The sequence below is a fragment of the Larimichthys crocea genome, chromosome XIV, assembly GCF_000972845.2.
Source record: "Larimichthys crocea isolate SSNF chromosome XIV, L_crocea_2.0, whole genome shotgun sequence".
Taxonomy (NCBI): domain Eukaryota; kingdom Metazoa; phylum Chordata; class Actinopteri; family Sciaenidae; genus Larimichthys; species Larimichthys crocea.
Window position 1 is genome coordinate 6721329 of NC_040024.1, and position 23500 is coordinate 6744828.

At 46.3% G+C, this 23500-nt stretch overlaps 5 protein-coding genes across 8 annotated transcripts in view; 2 read left to right on the forward strand and 3 right to left on the reverse strand.

Moving 5' to 3' along the window:
* Window positions 1–1110, reverse strand: part of LOC104937300 (protein FAM160A1) — a 36507-nt gene extending 35397 nt beyond the window's left edge. Inside the window, exon 1 of the mRNA XM_027287547.1 lies at window positions 587–1110. The gene's annotated coding sequence lies outside the window, so the exon portion shown is untranslated. The remainder of the gene's footprint in view (window positions 1–586) is intronic.
* Window positions 1–20014, forward strand: part of LOC104937298 (SH3 domain-containing protein 19) — a 28861-nt gene extending 8847 nt beyond the window's left edge. For 2 of the 3 annotated variants that reach the window (XM_019264001.2, XM_027287551.1), the window contains exons 2-17: window positions 6080–6116; window positions 7903–7943; window positions 8488–8590; window positions 10090–10225; window positions 10631–10808; window positions 10886–12112; window positions 13281–13352; window positions 14870–15101; window positions 15691–15991; window positions 16064–16264; window positions 16416–16474; window positions 16580–16830; window positions 17435–17466; window positions 17557–17731; window positions 17820–17908; window positions 17996–20014. In XM_019264001.2, the coding sequence (XP_019119546.2) occupies window positions 6080–6116; window positions 7903–7943; window positions 8488–8590; window positions 10090–10225; window positions 10631–10808; window positions 10886–12112; window positions 13281–13352; window positions 14870–15101; window positions 15691–15991; window positions 16064–16264; window positions 16416–16474; window positions 16580–16830; window positions 17435–17466; window positions 17557–17731; window positions 17820–17908; window positions 17996–18103 (3242 nt within the window). In that variant the 3' untranslated portion in view covers window positions 18104–20014. The remainder of the gene's footprint in view (window positions 1–6079; window positions 6117–7902; window positions 7944–8487; window positions 8591–10089; window positions 10226–10630; window positions 10809–10885; window positions 12113–13280; window positions 13353–14869; window positions 15102–15690; window positions 15992–16063; window positions 16265–16415; window positions 16475–16579; window positions 16831–17434; window positions 17467–17556; window positions 17732–17819; window positions 17909–17995) is intronic. The other variant, XM_019264002.2, reaches the window with a different exon arrangement.
* Window positions 1–23500, reverse strand: part of LOC104935020 (butyrophilin-like protein 2) — a gene marked incomplete at its 3' end in the record, with an annotated part of 550859 nt that overhangs the window by 495367 nt on the left and 31992 nt on the right. The gene's annotated exons all lie outside the window — the stretch shown is intronic.
* LOC104935135 (V-set domain-containing T-cell activation inhibitor 1) overlaps window positions 1–23500 on the forward strand; it is a 592626-nt gene that overhangs the window by 181166 nt on the left and 387960 nt on the right. The window lies entirely within an intron of this gene.
* LOC109139692 (E3 ubiquitin/ISG15 ligase TRIM25) lies at window positions 18460–23020 on the reverse strand. Of its 2 annotated transcripts, none has more exons than XM_027287577.1 (2): window positions 21882–23020; window positions 18460–20210 (listed from the first exon to the last, which is right to left on the reverse strand). In XM_027287577.1, exons 1-2 carry the CDS (start codon window positions 22840–22842, stop codon window positions 20098–20100), a joined length of 1074 nt encoding a protein of 357 aa, XP_027143378.1. In that variant the 5' UTR covers window positions 22843–23020; the 3' UTR covers window positions 18460–20097. The 2 variants fall into 2 exon arrangements, with proteins under 2 accessions (XP_027143378.1, XP_027143377.1); XM_027287576.1 differs by lacking the exon at window positions 18460–20210 and having other exon boundaries at window positions 20759–22659; window positions 22702–23013.

Consider the following 23500-nt stretch of genomic DNA (forward strand, 5'->3'; position numbering starts at 1 on the left):
TCATAAGTTTACACAGGTTCATGACTGACCAGCAGCACACAGGTTCATAAGTTTACACAGGTTCATGACTGACCAGCAGCACACAGGTTCATAAGTTTACACAGGTTCATGACTGACCAGCAGCACACAGGTTCATAAGTTTACACAGGTTCATGACTGACCAGCAGCACACAGGTTCATGACTGACCAGCAGCACACAGGTTCATGACTGACCAGCAACACACAGGTTCATGACTGACCAGCAACACACAGGTTCATGACTGACCAGCAACACACAGGTTCATGACTGACCAGCAACACACGGGTTCACGACTGACAACACACACGGGTTCACGACTGACCAGCAGCACACAGGTTCATGACTGACCAGCGACACACACAATGCTGCTCATAAGTTTACATCCCCTTACAGAACTCATAGTTTCTTGCCCATTTGTAAGAGAAAATGAATGATGACACAAAATCCTTTTTCCCACGCGTGGTTAGTGAACAGCTGAAGCCATTTATTGTGAAACAAATGTGAGAACTCAATTTAAACCAAAACAACAGACATGCCCCAAATTACCCTGATCAAAAGTTTACATACCCCAGTTCCTAATACGCTGCATTCTCCTTGCAGTTGTGGGGGAAACTTTGTGGTTTGATGTCTACAGTTCCTCTTACTTTCCATTTCTTAATCAGTGTTTGAACAGTGCTGACAGGCATTATCAACTGTTTGGCAATTTTCTTATATTCCTTTCCTGATCTGTACAGTTGTACGACCTTTTCTCGCAGATCCTTTGGCAAGTGCTTTGCTTTTCCCATGATTCTGCATCCAAGACATCAGCACAGCACCACATGAGGGATACAAGAGTTTCTCAGGAGTCCAGCAACTCACTGACTTTTATACACACCCACTAATTACAAGCAAACAGATCACAGGTGAAGATCGTTACCTTTAATAGCCATTCAATCCCAACTGTTTCAAGTTAGGTGCAGGTTATCAGGCCGAATTATAAGGTTATGTAAACTTTTGATCAGGGGGATTTAATAGTTTCTGTTGTCATTGTGCTTTAAAACAATACATGGCTTTGGCCAACCACTATCCAAGAGTGAAAGAAAACATTTTGTGTTATCATTCATTTTCTCTGAGAAACGGCCAAGAAACAAACCATTGTGTCAGGGTATGGGCAGCACTGTAGGTTCATGACTGACACCAACACACAGGTTCTTCATCTCTATCATGTTAAACTGACAGCACCAGCAGAACTTAACACATATAAAAACGTTCTTAAAGTGCTGAAAAGTTAAACAAATACTTCACTAATCGATCAGTAAGTCATTTATTGGCACCTGTTTTAAGGTGTAATTGAGTATATAGGTCAAAAATACTTAAATTTTAAATAATTCACCATATATTATAAGTATGGTGTCAGTTAATTGAAGTCGCCATATTTGTAGTCCTGCCTCCTTGTGGATCATCAGGTGGCTCTAATAAAGCTAACAGCAACCCACCTGTCAATCAAAGCGTCTACGCTCTTAATCCTTCTACAAACTACAAACATGGCGGCGGCCAGAGCGACGTCTCGGCGACTGCGTCCGTTCTTTATACTGTCAGTGTTTGCCTCACCCTCCTAAGCTTGTTGGAGAAACTACGTTGGTTGCAAAACTCAAACTTTTACGCACAGACCTTTAAACAGCTGATAAAATAGACACTGTGTGTGTGTGGGCGTAACCCGCTTGAACCCAAAACCATAAATTCTTGTATGAGCACGCAGACTTGTCAACATCTGGGTCAAAGTTTAAACATGCAGGCATAGATCCAGCCGTCATTATTTCATCTACGAGTCTCCGCCTTTGTCTCACTGAGGGAGGTTCTAATCTAACGTGGCTCTTTGTGTGATCCCACAGAAGCCGACGTCCTCCCCTCAAAGCCTCTGGGCAGGGCGGGTCTTTGACTCCGAGCAGCTTGTACTGAAGTGATAATATGACACATCGCTGCTTTGAACTGAGACAATGCAGCGCTGAGTATAACCTGAAATTCTGCTCCGATGTTATTGATTTCAAACGAGCACATGAAGCCGGTCGGAGGACGGTCTGCTTCAGTTACAGCACAGACATGTTCAGGCCTCCTCTGCTGGAGTAAACATTATCCGCTCTGAAAGAAGAGACCGGCTCACAAGTGTTTTGTTTTGATCACTTTTGGTTTCGGTTCAGGGTTCAGCAGGCCGCTAACGTTTTGTGAATCGACTAAAGTTCAACTTTCATCGTTTGCAAGCAGATAAATTTGTAACAGATTCAGGTTAGATCTGGAATCGACCTGAAAACGAGATGGACAGATTAACGGCTGGAACATTCTTCTACACCTGATTTTTCACAAACTTCTTGCGTCATAGTTCGGATTAAAATAGATTTGCCACAAACAACCGACTAGATCATTTCTGTAGAACCTGAGACTCTCAGACGAAGCTTAGTTATCTGATCCGATAAACACTCAACAGTTCAGCCAAGATAGCCTAATATTGCTATTGTGACGTTGGACTACATCGGATACATAAAAAAGGTCATAATGTGTTCAACAAATGTGTTCATTTCCAGTTTATTTGGAATGAACAGAAAAAGAAGAAACAGGAAGTTATCGACAGGTGATCTTTGACAGGGAAGTTAAAGCGATAAGAACCGAGAAGTATTGAGCCCAGGTGGGATCGTAGACCCAACTTCAATGTCAGGAGACTTTAACGACGCTGACGAACCAATTAAAAACCTTGACTGAGTACCCAGAACTCCCGGGTATTTGAAGAACCCTCCGCATCTACATCCAAGTTGATCTGGCAGCATGTGTGGTTCAGTTTAAGTCAGCTGTTGTTAGTGAAACAGGCATGTGATGGCAACAAGCTGAGCTCACAGAGTTCTTATCAAATGTGTTTCTGATCTGACTTTCAGCTGTTTGTGTTGTTTGTTTGTTTTTTGAGTTTCGAGTCACAAACATGAGGAAATACTTCCAGGCATTTGGATACAAACCAAGCCGGTGACACAACTCTTAACTCACACTGGAAAACAACAGAGTCCATGTGTGTGCGGCATTCCAGTGCTGTGGATTTAAACACAATCTGTGATTCATTTATTCTGTTGTTTCCAAACGGTTTGTCTGCAGCGTCTCCTCAGCTTTAAGAAACGCAGCCTAATTAAAACTTTGTTCATCAGAAAGACAAACGAGAGAGAAGATATCAACAACGTTTGAGTTGTAGGGGAACATGGTCCATTGATAGATTTGATCAAACAAATGAAATGTTTCCAGTTGCTTCAGGAGGTTATCCAGTGTGATGATAAATGTCTCATGAGTGTCTTAGCTTTCACTCATGAATATTTCCCACCACACTGAGGTCAGCTCAGCTGTATGCATACTTTACACATCCAGCAAATACTGAGAAACACAAATGTTCTCACACTATGTAACTTTAAACTTTACGCTTTACGGCACTAGGTCACACAGCACCAACTATTTCACTGATTCAACTCTCTGTGATTTACAGAGTTTATGATGGACAGTGAAGTAACCTGCTGACAGCTGTAGCTGCTGTTAGCTCAGTCTGTTAGCTGGCCTGTGAGCTAAGAGTACGGCTGAATGCTGAGAGTGGAGCCGGTGTCGTGCCAGAACAGGAGCTGAGCAAGCGGGCACGGAGCTCAGCAGCCTCTATGGACATAATGGCAGAGGAGAAGAGAGCGAAGAGGACGCTGACGGAGGAAGCTAAGAAGAGAAAAGGAGAGAGTGAGCGAGCAAGAAGCCGCCGGACAAGAGTAAATGTGGGACTGACTTTTAGTGGTAGCTGTAGCTGCTGTTAGCTCATGTTAGCTCAGTCTGTTAGCTGGCCTGTGAGCTAAGAGTACGGGTGAATGCTGACGGAGAGTGGAGCCGGTGTCGTGCCAGAACAGGAGCTGAGCAAGCGGGCAATGTAACCGGAGGAGCTCAGCAGCTTCTAAGTACATAATGGCAGAGGAGAAGAGAGCGAAGAGGACGATGACCGAGGAAGCTAAGAAGAGAAAAGGAGAGAGTGAGCGAGCAAGAAGCCGCCGGACAAGAGTAAATGTGGGACTGACTTTTAGTGGTGTTGCTGCTGTTAGGTAATGTTAGCTCAGTTTGTTAGCTGGGGCTGTGAGCTGTGAGGTGTTTTGGACCACTGGGAATAAGAAGAAGAAGAAGAAGAAGAGGAAGAAGAAGGAGAGGAGGTTTACAGGCACCAGAACCAGAGATGGCAACGTAGCTGGGCTCATAGCCAGAGCATGGCAGAGGTGAAGAGGTTGTAGAGTTTGGTGGTTCTTTGCGACTTCTGTTGCCGCTTTCTGTGTAACGTTGCTTAAGTAAAAAATGCCGCCAACGACTTTCTCAGGTTGTAGCGTGTTTCTAGATATTTAGGCGATAACGCAGATTGTAACCAAGCAGTTAAAAAAAATAACCTTTTTAGTTGCAGCTCTAATTGTGCAACTTTTCAGCAGCCACCATCTTCAGCAGCTCGTCTCTCACTGTGCCTGTTGTTTGGAGCCGTGGAGGAGGTCTTCAGTGGGTGTTTAGAGCCTGGACATTACTTTGATGTGAGCAGTTTGAACCGAAACATTAAAGTTATGGGCCGATAGACCAAAACAAAGAGCTGAAAGATGCTAAAAGTTCTGAGACAAAGAAGAAACGTACTATAACATCGTATAATAGCAGCGTGTTGTCTCGTGACCTCCTGACAGATGAAGGAGCGCTGAGGAAAAAGTGCTGCGGTGTGCATTTGTGTGTTTGAACGCAGCTCCAGCCAGCCAGCCTGCTGCTGGACAAACATCTGGAAGTGTTAAAAAAAAAAAAAAAAAAAACTCCTGATGACTGCAGCAGAATCCCACAGCAAACCAATCACAGCCTCACTTCCTGGATGCTCTCTGCCAATCAGGAAGCCGGCCAGGACAGATGGGCGGTCTTGGTGAAGAGTTTTAGAGACAGAGAGTGAGTTGAGGGGAAAGAGAAGAAGAAGACAGGACAGTTTTGTAAAAGCAGGAGAGGAGGAAGAAGAAGAAGAGTTTTGGTCTTTGCAGAATATTCTTCGAACACGTCATTTAGTTTTTGGACTCTTCAGGGAGCCGAGCTGCCCGGAGGAAAAGAGGTAGGAAACGGAAAATTCACACACATGCAGATTTTTTCTTTGTTTTTACTGGGACCTCGATGACAGGAGGTTCAGGTGAGGACACAAGTCCTTCGTTTGTCCTCGTTATTGGTGCTCATTGATGTGATGTTTCTCAACCACACCCTCCAGAGATCTCCTGACAGTCTGCGTGGACGGGGACGGTGGCATCCTCTTCGTTTGGGATTTACTTTTGATGTAGTCTCTGTAGGTGGCGCTGGAAACTGGAAATGCAAATCGCTTCCTGTTGGGTAGATGATCTCGATGATTCGCCTTTGTGTTTTTTTGTTTTTTTTACCCCGGATAACAACATCGCCGACTCTGTATTTTTTATTTTAATGTCAATCAATTGACCTTTTTGATGCTCGATCTCCAGGGCTGGGTATCATTTAGACATTTCGAGCCAATAAAATACTTGACTCTTGGCTAGAGGTCAACTGATAGATTTTTACAGGCCGATACAGAAACAATAGTTTGGAGCAGGAATAAGGTGACAAGTTTAGTGATTCTCCAAAAGCTCTAGTAGTCTGGGCCAGTATGCTGCTGTCTCCTTCAGGGAATGCCTGGAGGTTTGATGGTGGGACAACGAAGGGAGTTCGAGGATGGAGTAGTACAATGGACAAACTATGAATTACAGACTTTTTGACTTGTTGCCAAGTGTTGGCGAGCTAATCGACCATCACTCTCAGGGCGGACAGTCTGTTTGGCTTCACCAAGCTGAAAGTCGCCAACGACTGAAAGCCAGTCCCAGATTTACTCTTGTAGAGTACTAAGCTCTTCTTAGCTTCCACCGTCAACGTCCTCTTCAGTCTCTTCAGTAATCCCTCGCCCAGCTCCAGTTCTAGCACAACACCAGTGTGCTCACCATCACTACAGTTGGTAGCTGTTAAGTTACATAACGTTGTACCAGTTCTGAGTCAGTCTCTCTCTCTTTCTCATCTCAGGTCGTCCCGACAGACGTAAGCCCGAACATCGTCACAGGTAAGAGGTTCTTCTCTTCTTCGTCTCACCTGGCAGGTTGTTCTCAGGACTTTTAATGTGACGCACATGCAGAGAGAGGTGCGTTTGATGTCGATTCAGAAAACTCTGTCTTTGAATAAATCAGAGTCCTGCTGCGAAAGCTCTGCAGGAAATGTTTACTGCCGTTCAAACTCCAGCCTGGGATTATTTTCTGCAGCGTCCTCGCACGTTTGTAGCAGCTACTTTTCTCCGCTTTGGTCTCCGGGTCTGACACAGTCCTGAAAGTATTTTGGCTGTTGGCCGGTTGGCATGGCAACTAGCCGGAGTAGTCACAGTTTAATGACTTTGTGTGTGTGTGTGTGTGTGTTTGCAGTGGAAACAGAGCCTCAGGTTGAGTTTATTTCACCTAAAAGATCAAAATTTAAGAACGTTGTGAAACATTTGAAAACCCGTTAATGCATGAATACGCATCAGCTCGAGTCACGGTGAGCACAAACCGACCTGCTTAACGAGGCCAGCTGAGAAAGATGTGTCGATGTCAGCCACATTTTAACTTCAATAAAAAGCCTAGCTGAGCTAAGCTCTCTCCAATAACTGGAACTTTACACTTCCTCCAGCTGCTTCACATTAAAAAGAGCCTGAAGCTGAAGCAGCTACAGGAAGTGTTGAATTTGCTTTCGTAGCATACGAACATCTCCGATAGTGGTCCGTTCCTGTGATGCATGAACTTGAAGCAAACAACTCGATGAGTTTTATCTTCTTTTATAGTCAGTGGTACTCTCCAAAGCTCAAAGTGTGATTCCTCGAGGTCAGACAGAAACAGAGCAGCCTCTATCAACTGCTGCCAACTGTAGCTGTTTTGTTTTTTTTGCTGTTGGTGACCTTGTTGATGTTTGGCCGTTGAAGGCTGGCTCTTTAACTCACCGTTGAATGTGGCCGTTCTGTTTTGAGTTTTGAGTTTACTGACTCAGCGACTAATTAGTCTTGCTGGCTTTGTAGTTGTGTTTTTCTTTGCCTGAACTGCTGAATCATCAGTTGCGCACACCCCAGAATGATGTAATGGGTCAAACGTTTTGACAAACAAAGAAAAACTATGTTGGTGTTCACAAAGTCGATGCCTCAAAAATGAGCCTTTTCTGAAAACAGAGTGTTTTTCCATCCGTGTTTAAAGTAAAGCCGTGTGTTTGGGCAGTGTCAGGGTGAGTCATGAGTCTGTTCATGGTTAGCAGCTCTGTGGCAGACAAAGGGAGACAAAACAGACTGAAAGACGATTTAAAACGTCAGAGCGAGAGAAAGAAGTGTCAGAAAGTGTAAGAAGGTGTCTGACCTCCTTCTGTCGTCTGGGTGAGTCCGGCTCCGTTGATTCCTAACCTGCCTAGCAACAACTCGTATTTAAGCGAGACAGACTTGCTGGCTGGATTTCAGGAACATCTTTGAATCATTTTGTCAGGTGAAGTCTGTGAAAAAAAACAAACCACAAAGAGAGAAACTGTTTGTTTGAAGAAAGTACACAAACACACTCAGTGACGAGGTCGAGCCTCTGTGCCTTGCTCAGGGACACTTCAGACGTTGAAGCCTCTGAATGTGAAGCAAAGCTGGGCTCACAGAGTGAGGAAACGATAAAAATAGAACCTGTGCAGACTCTGCCAAAATGGTCAAATGGTTCGAAAACTGAGGACTGGGTGGGACGACCAAGCTATGTTTGTCATTGGAAAAAAGAGAGATTTACAGAGAGGGGAGGAGGTTGCAACCGAGGTGAAATAATGAGTCATGGTTTCCTTTCTCTTCCCTCTCTCTCTCTATGTAGCCAGGGTCCTCTCTCGTCCATCAGAGCAGCCATCAAGAGAAGTGAGTATTGATCCTTCATGAGGTCCTCCATCTTCTTTATGTCTCTGTGATTTAAGTGCAAAGATCTCCAGTCGATCACTATAGAAATCCAAACGAGCAGGAGAAAGATGATTAGTTTAACAGAGCTTTGCAGGAAGCTGAAGTCCGTTTGAACTGTTGCCTGGAAAAATGTGGATTTTTTAAAATGGAAAATATTCATTCTGACCTTTTGTGTGGTAATAAAATCCAGCATGGCAAAGAAGGCAGCAACTCCCAAACCTGGACCGTCACATCACATATTTTAACTCTGCAGTCCCAAACATTCTTGGAACAAGTGAATTATATCTTTCTAAAGCTTTGTCATCACACGAAATCCCACAAAAAATCCAGATGCTGCACTTAATGTGACACTTACCTCTAATTTAGTGTTCTTATCTTGACTAAAGCGCTTGCAAATGCATATTTTCTTCTGATTCATGCCTTTAAAACCTGATATGAACCTGCTTAAAGTTCCCCTGCTCAACAGTATCACATCTGATTGTTCTGTTTTCTGTCGGTCTTTCAGCCTCGAGGTCAACGTCTCTCTCCGAGTCGTCCAGAGACAGAGACAGAGAGCGAGAGAGAGACCGGGACAGAGACAGAGACCGAGACCGAGACAGAGACAGGAGGTAAGACACTGCTGGACTGTCAAAAACTATACAACCAAGAACCGTAATGTTAATGTTGAAGTGTTAGAAGGAAAAACTGGCAAGCTTAAGGATATGAGCGACTTTGACAAGAACCAAACTCTGATGGCTAGATGATTGGATCAGAACATCTCTAAAAGCAGGTCAGTTCCTATCAATGCTGGTCCAAAGAAGGAAAAGTTGGTGAACCTGAGACAGGGTCATGGTCAACCACGGCTCACTGATGCACATGGGGAGAAGGTTGGATCCAACAGACAAGCTACTGTAGCTCAGACTGCCAAAAGCACCAACAATGGGAGCAATGGAAGAAGGTGATCTGGTCTGATGAATCACGTTTACCTGGGGAACACGACGAGCCGCCTTCTGCTGGTTCTGCTGGGAAACCTCGGGTCCAACCTTTAATGGAAACAGTATTCCCTGATGGCAGTGGCTTGGTTTGAGGAACACAACAATGAGTTCAAGGTGTTGCCTTCGAATTTCCCAGATCTCAATCCAATCGAGCATCTGTGGGATGTGCTGGACCAACAAGTCCGATTGATTCTTGGTGCCAGATACCACAGCAGACTTTGAGAGGTCTAGTAGAGTCCATGTCTTGATGGATCAAGGCAGGTGGTCATAATGTCATGATTGATCTGTGTAAATGTATAAGTCAGAATTGTGTTTGCTTTGACGTTGATGCTTTTTAATCGGTCTGTCCAGTCAGGACAAGAGAATATTTTTAATCAACAAGCGAGCGTGACGGTTTGTGTTGACAGTAAATAAGCTTCATGAAAGGAATGTGCCTTCTTCACTGCGAGCGGTTTATCGCTCACTTCCTTCCTGCTTCACATTCACACCCTTGTATTATTATTCTTGGATTTTAACCAATATAAACATTTACAAACCACCCCTCAATGATTAAACCACATCGTTAGTGCGGGACACTTCCTTCATATTAATCACTTCCACTCCGCGTGGACGCCGGAGTCCTTGACCGTCATAAACACACAGGAGACAGACTGTGTTGTGGCTGGATTTGCAAGCCATGAAGTACAAATACTAATACACCAAGCAGCCAAATGGAAGTGTATATCTTTGTGCTCCTTCATGGTAGTCATGTAGCGGTCAGCAGGATATTTATGCCACATTGTAGACCATGTTGTTCTTCTCGTCTTCCTATGGGTGACTTCCGGTCAGCGTGGTGTTTATTTTTTTGCTGGACACATCTAGAAAATGTTTTCGCCGCTGTGTTGCATCTTGTCTGAATGCCGCTTCATTGGAAGTCCTAAAGCGTCCAACCATGTCACACGAGCTTGTTAGGAAAGAGTTTGTCTGAATTCTGGCGGTGTTGTTATGATGTTGGTTGACAAAATTAGTAATAGTTTGGAAAATAAAAAGAGTTCATTTGATCTGTTTGCTCTCAGGTAATCCGTTTCTGTTTCCTGCTGTTAAACAACATATCTGTCTGTTGGTGACTTCCTGTTATCTGCACCTGTTGCTAGGCGACCAGAGATCACCATCCTGTCCGCTGAGCCGTTGGCGTCCACGTCCTGGTTCCCTGGAGCTTCGGGAGGATTCCCGCCTCCCCCTCCTCCTGCCGCACAGATCTGGGGACCCACAATCCCTCCGTCCATACAGGTGACTGTTGATGAGGTCTCCGTACGAACAGCCAAACATCAGCAACAGCCGTCAGCCCAGCTCGGCGTCTGTCTTTTAGCCTTTTATTTCACCAAGCTATCACTAAAAGAAAGAGGCTGCTGAGCCTGAGTTAGATTGCCCACTTGTCCAGCTCCGGTTCTGGCACGACACCGGCTCTGTCCCCGTCAGTGCCCCAGACCTGTAAACCTCCTCTTCTTCTTCCCGGTGGTCCAAAACTCCTGTGGTACAAACACTAACACTCCCCCGGTGCTCTGAGCTCACAGTCCGGGCAGCCCGGCTAACAAACTGAGCTAACAGCAGCTACAGTGTGGTCAGACATTCAGGTGTGTGATGCCGTGTACACAACGGTAAAATGTGACTAAACTTGCCGTTTGTCGTCCTCAGCCTCCTCCTTCCTATGAGGAGGTGATCAGGGAGAAGACTCAGGAGCAGGTTCTCCTCCCTCCTCCTTCCTCCTGCCCCTCCTACCCTTCCTCATCCTCATCACGTCCAGCCCCGTCCATAACCATCGCCACACAGACTGACCCGGGATCTGCCCCCGACCTGCCCGCAGACTCACAGGGTGAGTGAGGAGACGTCTCGTCTTCTTCACTTCATTTTTATTTTTATGATTTTAAACATTTTTGTGTTTGTGTGCAGCGAGAAGACCGCTGAGACCGCCACGGCCTCGGCTCCCGCAGGCCCCCAGACCGCCTCACGTTGATGACGCCACCGCCACCGCCAGCCAATCAACACTCGCCTCCCTTGACAGCGACAGCGTGGTACCAAGCACACACCCTGAGGCCGCCGCTCACACACATTGCTGCAACCTTCTCACTGAGCTCTGTTCACCTTTGACCTCAACCTCTAGTGCTCAAACTGACCAATGGGATCAGTCCCTGCCTACTACTTCCTCTAACGTCCCGTCGGAGCGCCCCAGGCCACGCCCCCGCTCCAGGCTCAGTGTACAGCCAATCAGCAGCGAGGTCAAAGTTCAGACTTTGGTGAAACTGCGCGAGGACGGTTTGGCAACGCTCGCCGCCCGCGCAGGAACTGACGCCGGCAACCAGGAAGCGAGTCAGGGGAAGTACCTCCAGGAGCTGCTCGAGGCCTTCAGCGCCGACGACTGGGGCTTCCCTGAGCGCCGCAGCGACAGCAGTGGGCACAGCCAATCAGAGAGCGAGGACGAGGACGAGGACGAGGACGAGGAGGACATGGCGACTCTGAAAGCGAGGATACAAGCCTTCGAGCAGCAGCAGGTGGCTGATGGGAGCTGTGGAGACGGCAACAACAGAGACTTTGCTGCCGCAAAGAAACCCGAACCCCGGCCACGCCCTCGACTCCAGGGGCAACCAGCCAAATCTGCCCCGCCCACTGTCGCCCCGAAACCCAAAAACTTCTCACATGCCCCGAAACCCTCCACCAAAGTATTCTGGGAGGACGGCGGTGCGTCAGCAGACTCTGAGGCTTTGAAAACAACCGAGACTCCGTCGACAGACGTGAACCCTCAACCTGCTACCGAACCAACAACATCCTGTACCCCGAGACCTGCTCCAGCTCTGGTTCCCTGCAAAAACTCTGAAAAACCCTCAATAACACCAAAACCACAGTCTGCCACAGAGATCCCTGCTCCTGTCCCGGCGCCCAGGCCTCCTCCACCCAAACTAACCCCGTCTGTCAGTGACGCTCCTCCCCCAGCCAACCCCAAACCTCCTCCCAGACCTCCAGTCGCCCCCAGGGCCAGCGTAGGTGCTCCACCCCAGGATAAGAGCACCACGTCTGGGCACACCACCCCAACTCTGCCCCCGAGACCTTCTGTGGAGGTCGGCGGTGGAGCGCAGACGGAGGCTGGAACCAACGAGACGCAGGACGCCTCAAACCAAACAGGTGAGTGTTCAGTCGTCCGTGATCTTTACCAACCTCTGCGGTGCCGGATGTTTTTGTTCCGGACCAGAGAGCGGAGAGGTGGTGAACTGTTTCTGCACGTGCTCAGAAGTTCAGGTGCTTTCACAAATATTTACATGAAGGAAACGTGCCACGCTGCTTATCTACAGATAACCTGAACGTGTAACTGCTGCCGCTGATAAACTCCCTGTTTAGTCGAGCGTTATCGACTGAACTTCAGACTCGTTGGCAGAGCAGCTGCTGTCCTGATCTGCATTATTTCGTTGGGTTTCAGTCGACTGCGAAAGGCCGTTCAGTTTTTTAGCTGCACATTGTTCCAGACTTCTGTTTTTTATTTTCAGCCCTTTTAAATAATGAAGTGTAAATAAAATGACAGTCGTGTCTGATCGTCAGACTAACTTATAAGCTGCTTGTTGTGTCTCCCAAACCTCGACTGGCTCAATATTTGAATAAAGGTTCACCTGTGAGGACACACAAAGGAGTCCTTAAGTCAACCTGGAAGCGCTCATGCTGATGAGCACTGTGCCAGTGCGTCGCGTGAAAGGTGAGCTGGAGTGAGCCCTGTTGAAACACTCTCCTGTTTACCGTGAAACCTCTCTGGGATTTACCGTGACGTCAGCGCCTCTGATGTCGGCCACGGAAAACAGAGTTTCATTGTAATGTGAGAGCGAACGAGCAGACGTCACTGCTCGCGGGAGAAGAAAGGCAAGACGCTGAAAAAAGGAAGTGACTCTTCGGCACAGATAACCTGCTGAACACACTGTGCCCAGCTTAAATATTGACTTTGTCATACACTCGGGCCGCTGTGGATAAAAGCTGCTATTCATGACTTCATATATTTAGACAGCTGGAGAAACAGTCGACCAATCAGAGCTTTGCTCTACCTACTTTGCTGTACACAGCAGGAAGTGTAGATCAGGTTGATGTACTCGAGTATTTGGTCTGATTACATTACATTACTTTGCTGACAGCCAATCATCAGCCAGGTCACCAGCAGCAGACACAGCAGCCTTCCTTCCTTCCTTTCAGTCTTTCAACACTTTCTTCGTCCTTCCTTCAAACTTTAGACTCGACCAGCGCCGACTCAAGTGACATCACTCGAGTCATGTTCATCACGCAGACGTTGTGTCGTTTGTTCTGTCTGTTTCAGTGAAAACAGGAAGCGTCCGCCCGGGCATCCCGACCAAACCAGCAGCACTGACCTCACCGCGCAGAGCCAGCGGTAAGAGTGTGTGTGTGTGTGTGTGTGTGTGTGTGTGTGTGTGTGTGTGTAGCTTTCGTACAATAGAGTGTCTGAGAGCTTAGAGACAGAAATCTGACTCATTATGCTGCAGAAATATGCAAACATGCAGAGACATTTACATGCTGTGTGTGTTGTAGAGTGCAGAGGGGAGATTTACATAATTCAATCCAAACGCCGTGGAAGAAAAATGCTGCGATTGTGTGAGCAGAAAAAAGCCTCACTGTTAGTCTGACGTGTCAGAAAAGTGTCCGTGTGCACCGCCAGCTGTACGCCGCTCGCCACGTGATTGGTCGACTTGACCGGAGAGAGTCTTGAGAGAGGCTTGAGCCAGGAAACATGTGTGTGTGTATACTTTAACAGTTGTAATATAAAAAATATTTAATTGTACGAGCTGAGATTTCATCCCTGTCACGTCTAAAACAGCAGAATGTCTTTACAAACGTATCCGTAAAGGTCTGTCGTAGACAAATTTCCAGTTTTGTGGTATAAAATTAAAGTTTTGCTCGAGTTGTGTCACACTCCCGTCATCTTGATTTAACGTGGTCGAAAAACTCTCTGAGCCGTTTGACTCATTACTGACTCTCGGACAGGAATTTGAACAAATCTTCTTTTGAGTCATTTCGTTCTCGTTGCTCGTGCAGCGCTGTAGCCCTCTTGTGGCCGATGTAAACGTGACAAACGAATAAAAGACAGATTCGTATGAACGAACCGCTGTGTGTACTGCTCGTCACGTGACAAGCGAAGAAAAGGCCAATCCGCATAAACGAACCGCTGTGTGTACTGCTCGTCACGTAACAAACGAATAAAAGACAGATTCGTATGAACGAACCGCTGTGTGTACTGCTCGTCACGTGACAAACGAAGAAAAGGCCAATCCGCATAAACGAACCGCTGTGTGTACTGCTCGTCACGTGACAAACGAAGAAAAAGCCAATCCGTATGAACGAACCGCTGTGTGTACTGCTCGTCACGTAACAAGCGAAGAAAAGGCCAATCCGTATGAACGAACCGCTGTGTGTACTGCTCGTCACGTAACAAACGAAGAAAAGGCCAATCCGTATGAACGAACCGCTGTGTGTACTGCTCGTCACGTGACAAACGAACGAGAGACTCAAACTTGAGGACGCGCAGTCGAGTCGTGAACTAATCGTTTCTGCTGCTGTGTGGCAATGGAACAAATCACTCAGAGGCTACTCATCACTCCCGAGTCATTTAAAAGATACATTCACGACCGACGCACCACGAGTCTGAAGTTGATCTTTGTTTTCTTCGTCTTGATGTTCCGATAAAATCAAACATTTTTAATATCATTGACGTCTTGTAGGAGCGCTCTCTCGAGTGCAGAGTAAACATGGAGGAGACTTGAGGGAGTCTTGGTTCTGCTGGACTGTAGAGAAGAAGGAGAAGTTGGTGGAGTGAAGTATCCTCATGATGGAGTAAGGAAGGAAGAACTGCTAACTGTGTTCACTCTCTGATATGTATAATCTGCCCTCCAGCTCCAAATCTGGCCCCCAAACCTGCTGGTGTCTCACCTCCGGACTCAAACCCAGCCCCACCCAAACCTACAGCTGCCGCCCCGGCCATGACCCCCAAACCGGCCGCCTCTCCGACCCCGGGCCTCAAACCGCCGACTCCAGCTCCGGCTCCGGCCATGAGGAAAGGCCCCGTGATCCAGACCAAACCAGACACCACGATCCCGAACCCGTCAGACCCTCCTCTGCCTCCACGGTAAGAAAGATCCACAGGAGGAGGCGACACCGTGACTCCACTGTCCCGTACAAGTGAAATTGGACTTGTGCTGCTCGTGTTTTCAGATCACTCTGCTGCCGTCGCTCCTCAATGTTTCCAGAAATATATCCAGACGTGTTGTTAGATTTGTTAACACGCAGTCTGATTCTATAATATCTTGGTCAGATTAATAATAATCATATCAATCATCGAAGGCTTAAAGGGTTAAAAGAGATTAAACCCAAGATGAGAAAAGAACGTATCAGCTAATAAAACAGATTTAAATGAAGAAGACATCTACATAAATAAATAATTAACATTTAATAAAATGAATAATCCTCTCTTTCTTATTTGCTTTTTACTATATTTATTTATCCTTCATGTCTCTCCAGTATAACAAATCGTCCATCAGACGTCCTGTTTTATGGGGACACGTGAAGAACGTGTGATGAGGTTTTAGCCTGGTTATGTTGAACTTTCCTTGAGCTTCGACTCTCAAACTAAAGATGAAGACCGTCGATGTGTTTGGATTTGATTCAAACTTTTGTAACAAATGTAAAAATGAAGACTTCTCCGTCTTTCTGTCCAGACCTTCAAGTGTGAAGCTCCTCCCCCTCCGTCCTCCACCAATCAAATCCACCCCTGGCAGACCGCCTCCTCCGTCCATCAACTCAACCTCCTCAGCCAACCAGACGACTACGACCAGTTCCAAAACTAGTCCCGCCCCCTTCGTTTCTCCAGCCAGTCAGTCGTCGCCTTCACAAACCACTTCCTCTTCTTCTTCTTCTCCTGTATCAGCCAATCAGATGCAGTCTCAAAGAGCGCCAAAGAGAGGGCCGCCTCTGCCGCCCCGCCCTAAACCCGGACACCCTCTCTATAGCAGCTACACGGTATGGACACACACACACACACACACACACTCTGCTGTCATAGAGTCGAGCTCATTTCTTCTAATGTCTCAGAAACAGGAAGTCCTGATCGTCCTGGACGACCCGAGCCCGTCAGAGCACCTGTCAGGTGAGGGGAGGAGTCAGCCCGCCGTCACTCCGCTCATCAGCCCATCACAGTGTCTCCTCGATCTGGACACCCAACCAGAGCCTGCTCCGGATCAGGACAGCCAATCAAAGCCCGCCTTGGACGACCTCAGCCTGTCAGTCTCTCAGGTGAGCTAGCGAGGTCGATACTACGGGTCGAGCTCTAAACGTGGACAGTGAATGAGCGTCGGCCTCCATAAAGTCGTTAATCAGTAATCCAGTATTTGTTTTATTATGATTTAATGATGATGTAAATGACGTGTTTTGTTTGCTCGTCCAGTCCATCCTGCCTGTGCAGCCTGCTGAGCTGAAAGAACAGCCGGACTCTCCTCCTGCCAGGTCAGACGCTCGGTGAACGCCACGCTTAGTAACTATTTACAGAAGAGCAGCTTTGTTCATCGAGTGTGTGTGTGTGTGTGTGTGTGTGTGTGTGTGTGTGCGCAGCGGTCCTCGATGCGTCGCTCTGTTCGATTACGAGGGCGAGGAGGACGACGAGCTCACCTTCTCTCAGGGCGACGTCATCGCCCTCCTGGAGCTCATTGGGCAAGAGTGGGGGCGGGGCCAGATCCACGGGCGAATCGGAATATTCCCCCTGAACTTCACCGAGGTGGTGGAGCCGCCTCCGCAGACGGCGACGCCACCGGGGGAAACGGCAAAACCGACGTCAACGGATAGCACGGCGACAGAAAGTACAGGTGAGCTCGACTGACTGATTATGATCGCGTACAACGAGACGTCTTCGTAACTTAACCGAGCGCTTTGAAGCTGATCGACTGATCGAACGTGTCACGTTGAGCAGCACAGGAGGTCGTAGATTTGTATGTGTCGTCTGTCCGAGTCGCTGAGTGTCGTTTAATCACAGTTTGGTTTGAGGTTTTAAACTTTAAGCAGCAAACATCAGGACACGAGCTCTCTCGTGTTCCCGCCCTGTTACAGAAAACTCAAACACTCTTGAGTACTCATCGTGACGAGCAGCTGAAACGCAGAGGTGCAAGGCTCTCCGTGCAGCTGGCGTTGACGTCTTCATGGGCGAGCTGACTGCAGAGTCGGGCTCCATGAAGAAATGTCAACCTTAATTCAGAACTGTAACCGTTGACGACTGAGGAAACCACTCAACACCAAACCAAACTATGAACTCTAAATATACCAGAAGGTCATGAAACCGGACGGCACCCTGCCCGGTTTGTTTCCATCGCTGATCTGATGAATGAAAGCTGCAGCACTCGTCAGTTTAAAGCCGTTAAATCAGATTCATCTTCAGATTTGAAGCTGATTATATATTTTTTTTTTCCTCGGCAGCACCAAAGACGTCGCAGGACCCGGACCCAGAGGTGAGATCAGACAGCAGTAAAGTAAAGCGTCAGGAATTCATAGAGGTCGTTCAAAGTTCATGTCTTGATGAAGTCCGTGTGGTTCTGCAGGTGGAGGAGTGGGCCGTGGCTCTGTTTGACTTCCCCGGGCAGACTGCAGACGACCTGTCCTTCCACAAGGGGGCGCTGATCCAAGTCATAGAGCACATCGATGCTGAGTGGAGGAGAGGAAGACTGGAGGGCAGGGACGGACTATACCCTGCTGCCTTCACACAGCCCTGCCCGGGTACAACACACACCTGAACTCACCCTTTAATTACAGGTATGTGTGTGTGTGTGTGTCTCTAACCACGACTTCCTCTTCCTGTTTCCAGCTCCACCAATCCCAGAGCAGCATTCAGCGGTGAAAGGCGTGGCCAAGTTTGACTTCACAGCAGAGAGCGAGGACGAGCTCACGCTGAAGGTGACGCTGTCCGTCACGTGCGAGGACGTTCGCTTCAGGTCAGACGTCAGATTTAACGGCCCGTCTCCTCTCTGTGTCCTCCTGCAGGTCGGTGACATCATCACGCAGGTGGAGTCCGTGGATGAGCAGTGGATCGTGGGAGTTGTGGGCGGGAAACGTGGGGTCGTTCCTAAAAACTACATCTCACTTCTCTGATGGGGGAAATAACTGTCGACGGGTCGGTAGGTTTTGAACGGACGACCTGTTCGACCTGTCCACGCCGGGCTCACATGATTGGTTAGTAAATCGGATAAATAGGAACTCTGAGAGGTGATCGGAGCTTCTCTTCGCTTGACAACCTTGACCTGACGTCGCCCTGGCAACTGAGACCTGACGGACCTTCTGCCTTTAAACGGCGACGTAAAACTGACGCCACGTCGCTGATTTTGGTTTTGATTTCTTGGGCTTCGTTCGACCTGCAGCTGACATCTGCTTTTCAGCTTCTCCTCTTTGCGATCACGGATGTTTAACACAGGCTGTTTTTCTTATCGCGTGTCGGCGGATTCATTTTCAAAACGAGGCCATCCCTGCAGTATTTGAACTGGAAAGCTTCGACTCAGCAAGTTTTGGAGGCGATGACTGATTCACTTTAAAACTTACATTTCTCTTTAACACCACAACAAACGTTATTCTCATCCCGAGCCCGAGGAGGTTTATAAAGCTGAATAAAATCTGAATAATGTGGAGCTTTAAGCTGATCGACTGCAGGGCCGGGAGGGAGGGAGGGAGGGAGGATGTTGGCTCCCGACAGGAAACACCAGCTGTGCTCTGTGTCGCCGTCGTCCTAAATACTAAATGTTTTTAACTTGCAGCGCTCAGATCAGATCAGAGGGCCAAAGACTGTCAGGATGTGTTGTTTTATGACACTGTCGGTACCTGTAGCTATTTATTTCTTTTGTTGCGCACCGATTAAAAAGAACAGATCAAGGACAGATCACTGCTGAACATTTTCCTAACCAGCTGAAAAAGCCTGAAAGCTTTGGAGGTATAAAACACAGTGGTCTCTTCTAACAGATTTAAACTTAACACAAACACTAACCTATCACGGACGTCAGTCGAACACTACAAACTTGAACATTTTAAAACTGAAAGATGTTTTTATATCAAAAATCACGTTTGGTACTTCAGCATATCATCATACAAAGTTTATTTAGGACATAAACATGCAGAGTGATGACGGTTTGTTGGTGGAGGTGGTTTTTAGGCCCACGTTGGTTCACAGGTTTGATTTCCTGCAGTTTCAACAGCACGGTGAGGCGGTTCTGCACCAACAATAGGAGGTTTGTTTGTTACAACACTATGGTACTTTCTCATCACGCTGTACTTCCAACTTTTCTCAAGTGTTCTCTCAACGTTTCCACTACATTTCAAAAAAACGTCTCTGGACTTAACATTGAAAGTCAAGTTTTTGTTTTGTGTTGAAGACGAAACGTGGAGGATTTTCTCCAAATGCGCTGCCAACGAATCATCGTCATGTTTTTGTTTTTCTCACTACTTGAGGCTTCTTGCTCCGTCACACTCCTTTTCTCTTCTTAGCTTCCTCCGTCAGCGTCCTCTTCACTCTCCTCCTCTGCCATGATGTCCATAGAGGCCGCTGAGTCCGGATACATAGTGTGAGAACAGACGTAGGAATGACAAAGACACCATTCACCTGATGACAGGTCAGTGTAGCATCAATAGGATTTGACAGACGTCAGTCTGGGGACATTTTTTACACTTTGTATTCGTTAATAAATCACTTAAACACAGAAAATGCCGATTTGACGTTGGCTGATTCTCACCAGACAATCGAACAGGTTGATTTTAGCAGCATTCGGTATTTTTAATCTGTCGTCCGGCGTCATCGCAACTAATTTGTTGGCATCACGTCAAAGAGAAAATTCTCCACGCGGCGTCTTGAACTTTTTAGACTGTTTTGTGAAGCAATGTGAAGACTGTAACGATATTTCGCGTGTGTGAGGAAGAAAGGCACAAGGAAAGAGATTTATGAACCGCTGAACAGAGATTTTTTATGTATAACCAAACATTCCAACTTTTTAATACAAATAAAACTTTAAGATATTTCAATATGTCTTTTATTTTGTTGTTTTATTGTTTTTTTTTTTTAAATTAATGTTTGGGTTTTATACTAACATTCATACAATAAACCTTTATTTTAACATGAGCTCTATTATTATACAACAGTTAGTTATTACCAAGTAATCTGATTGGACAAGTGTCGTCCCATGAGTGCTGATATAAAGAATAACAGCACTGAGACTTTAGTTAACAGCTGTTCTAACGACCGTTACTTTAACGTTACATTATTGTTTGTCAGTAGTCAACGTCAGACAACCTTATCATACTTCAACAGTTACCTAATGTTTCTGTAGCGTTGACAAAACGTTCCAAAATAAACATATTAGCAGTTTGAAGTAAACTAAAGCTCCCTGCGCCGTCCCTTTTAAGAAATATGACACAATTCATTACGTGTCCGTAAAAACATTAAGAAATATGACACAATTCATTACGTGTCCGTAAAAACACGAGATAAGACGTCACATGACCAGAGTCTGACTGTCAGTTCAGCATCAGTATAATCCATAAAAATCACAGCTACCTTCTGATAATATTAAACGTGTGAATTTATCAGATCAAGATGAGAAACAGGCTGATTTATCGCTGCTTGTGCTGTTATACTGAATATCGGCACAGCTGCGACTCGTTACTCGCAGCTGTGCCGATATTCAGTATAACAGCACTCCCTCTGTCTATATGTTCTATGATAAGAAATAAAAGGTTAACACTCAACAAATAAACACAAACTATGACTTCAGAGAGTCACTGGCATAGTTTTATTACGTTTTACAAAGTCATAGTTAACATTGCATCAACAGAAGACAAACATTAGTCGGGGTATCTTGAATTTCTTCAATAACAGTGAAAATGTTCATCAATCAAAATTTAAAGAATTAAAGTTGCTTTCAGAGGACGAGGCAGTGATCTGTAGTTAGCTGACATACAGAAAGAAAGTCACATTGATTATCAACTTTACTGACTCTGCAGTGTCTACAATGAATGTACACATAATACACACTTTCTACATTTGATTAACAACACACCTGAAGGCCTACCCTAACTTTAATCATCCCTGTAAAGCTAAACTTCACCCACGAGTGATCCACATCTGTTCACATCAAACAGAAGTTACATTTCTCTGTTTAAAAAAACTCTGCAGTCACTCCAGGAGGACCTTCAAGAGAAAGTCCAGCATAGAGGGGCTCAGTGAATCTGGTCTGGACTCTGTGGAGGAGAGTCATGGTTTCAGAGACGCTGTAGAAGGACAGAATACCTTCTCTGTGATCCAGGTACACTCCAACTATGGAGGATTCAGGACCTGAGACGGGAGTTCGCCACTTCACTCCACCACGAAGAAACGTGTAACCTTCATGATTACAATATAATGCCCAAGACTTGTCATTTAATCCAAATGTCTGCGATTTACAGTCCCATGATCTGCCAATACTCTTGTAAGCGACAGCTACTCCAAGAAACTTGTTTACCTTCACCTCCCAGTAACAACGTTCAGTCATTCCATCTTTACTCAACACCTGAGCTGAATGAGTGAATCTGTCTGGATGGGAAGAATGCTTCCTATTATTCATGCTATCAAGTGTTACTTTTTTGTTTCCATCTGATAAGACCAGATCTCTGTGTGCTGTGTTTGGATCCAGCGTGACACGTTGTGAATATTGTAAGAATTCAGCTCTGGTCGTTGGCTGTTTTGGTTGGAGTACAACATCCATCTTCATCTCTGACATCCATTCATCACTAAGAACAGTCATTATTCTGTCTCTGGTCATTGCTACGGTCGCTGTCACATCCTTAAAGCACTGCAGACAAACGCTGTTTGGTCTTGTTGACTTTGCAGACCGAGTAAGTCGTGGCATTGAGGGGTAGTTGTGAAGAAACTGGATGTTATCTTCTGTTTGTGAGACCTCCACCAGCTCAGCGTCTTTCCTCTTCAGCTCAGTGATCTCCTGCTCCAGCTTCTCCTGAAGATCTTTGACTCGACTCACTTGAGTTTTCTGCTGGGATCTGACCTGCTGCTTCACATCAGACCTTCTTTTCTCCATGAGACGGATCAGCTCAGTGAAGATCTTCGTACTGTCCCCCACTGCTTTATCAGCAGAGCGATTGATAGCCTCCACCTCCTGTTGGAGCTCCTTCACATCTTTCTTTCTGTCCTGGATTCTCTGCTGGAGAGTTTGCCGACTTTTGCTGAGCTTCTTCTGCCTCTCAGTCCTTTCTGCTGCAGCTGAGACTGTGTCGTGGCCTTTATGTTCATCCACAGAGCAGAGATAACAGATACACTGCTGATCAGTGCGGCAGAAAATCTCCATCACCTTGTCATGACGAGAGCAGATGGTGTCCTGAAGCTTAGCAGAGGCTTCAACAAGTTTGTGTTTTTTAAAAGTCGGAGATTCATAGTGAGGCTGGAGATGTTGCTCACAGTACGAAGCCAGACAAACCAGACAGGACTTGAAGGCTTTCAACTTCCTCCCAGTGCAGAAATCACAGGCCACATCTTCAGGTCCAGCATAGCAGTGATCAGCAGGAGCAGCTTGGAGTCCAGTCTTCTTCAGTTCGTCCACTAACTCTGCTAACATGGTGTTTCTCTGCAGGACAGGCCTCAGTGTGAAGGTCCGTCTACACTGAGGACAGCTGTGGATGTTTTTCTGATCTTCTTCATCCCACTGAGGACAGCTGTGGATGTTTTTCTGATCTTCTTCATCCCAGGAGGTCTTAATACAGTTCATGCAGTAGTTGTGTCCACAGGGAATAGTCACCGGATCCTTCAGTAGATCCAGACAGATCGAACAGCAGAATCTCACCTCGTTTTCTTGCTGCGCCATTTCACCTCTTAACAACAGGGAGCGTCTGAAGAGTTTCACTTCCCTCACAGCAAATAAAAGCGTCACTTCTTGTGTGCACGCTGATCTGCAGTAAAGTGGCTTGTGCCTCTTGCACTTCACAGCATGTTGGTTACACCCATCCCTAAACTGGCAGATCTGAGAAAGGGGCTGGAACCAGGAAATAAACAGTCAGAGCTGAACTGCTTGAGGTAAGTGTGGGGGAGGAAGGTTTACCCGTATGTCAGGAGTGAAGCAGTTTGAGCTGTGTCTGCATTCATAGACTTACTTCACCTTTTTATACTTCTGTCCTGTACAGATTCACAGCAGTAACATTTAAAATCAATATTAAAGAACTTCTCTCCGCTCCTGTGCTCTGCTTTTAGCATTAAAACATCCACTTCAGTCTTCTTTATTCAACTTTTATTCAGTTTTCAGTGCCCAGTTCTGCCATGCTTTGCTTCATTCAAGAAAACTGAGCTGTTCACAGTCTGTCTGAACTTTAGCGCTGTGTTCAGCCATCCTGTCTGCATCCACGATTACAAGTAAAAATGCTGCATTCAAACTTTACGTCAGTCTTCTCCTTCACCTTTAACCTAAGACTAGTTTTCCTAAGGGCATCCTGTAGTAAGAAACAGAAGAAAAAGAAATAATCTGCTTT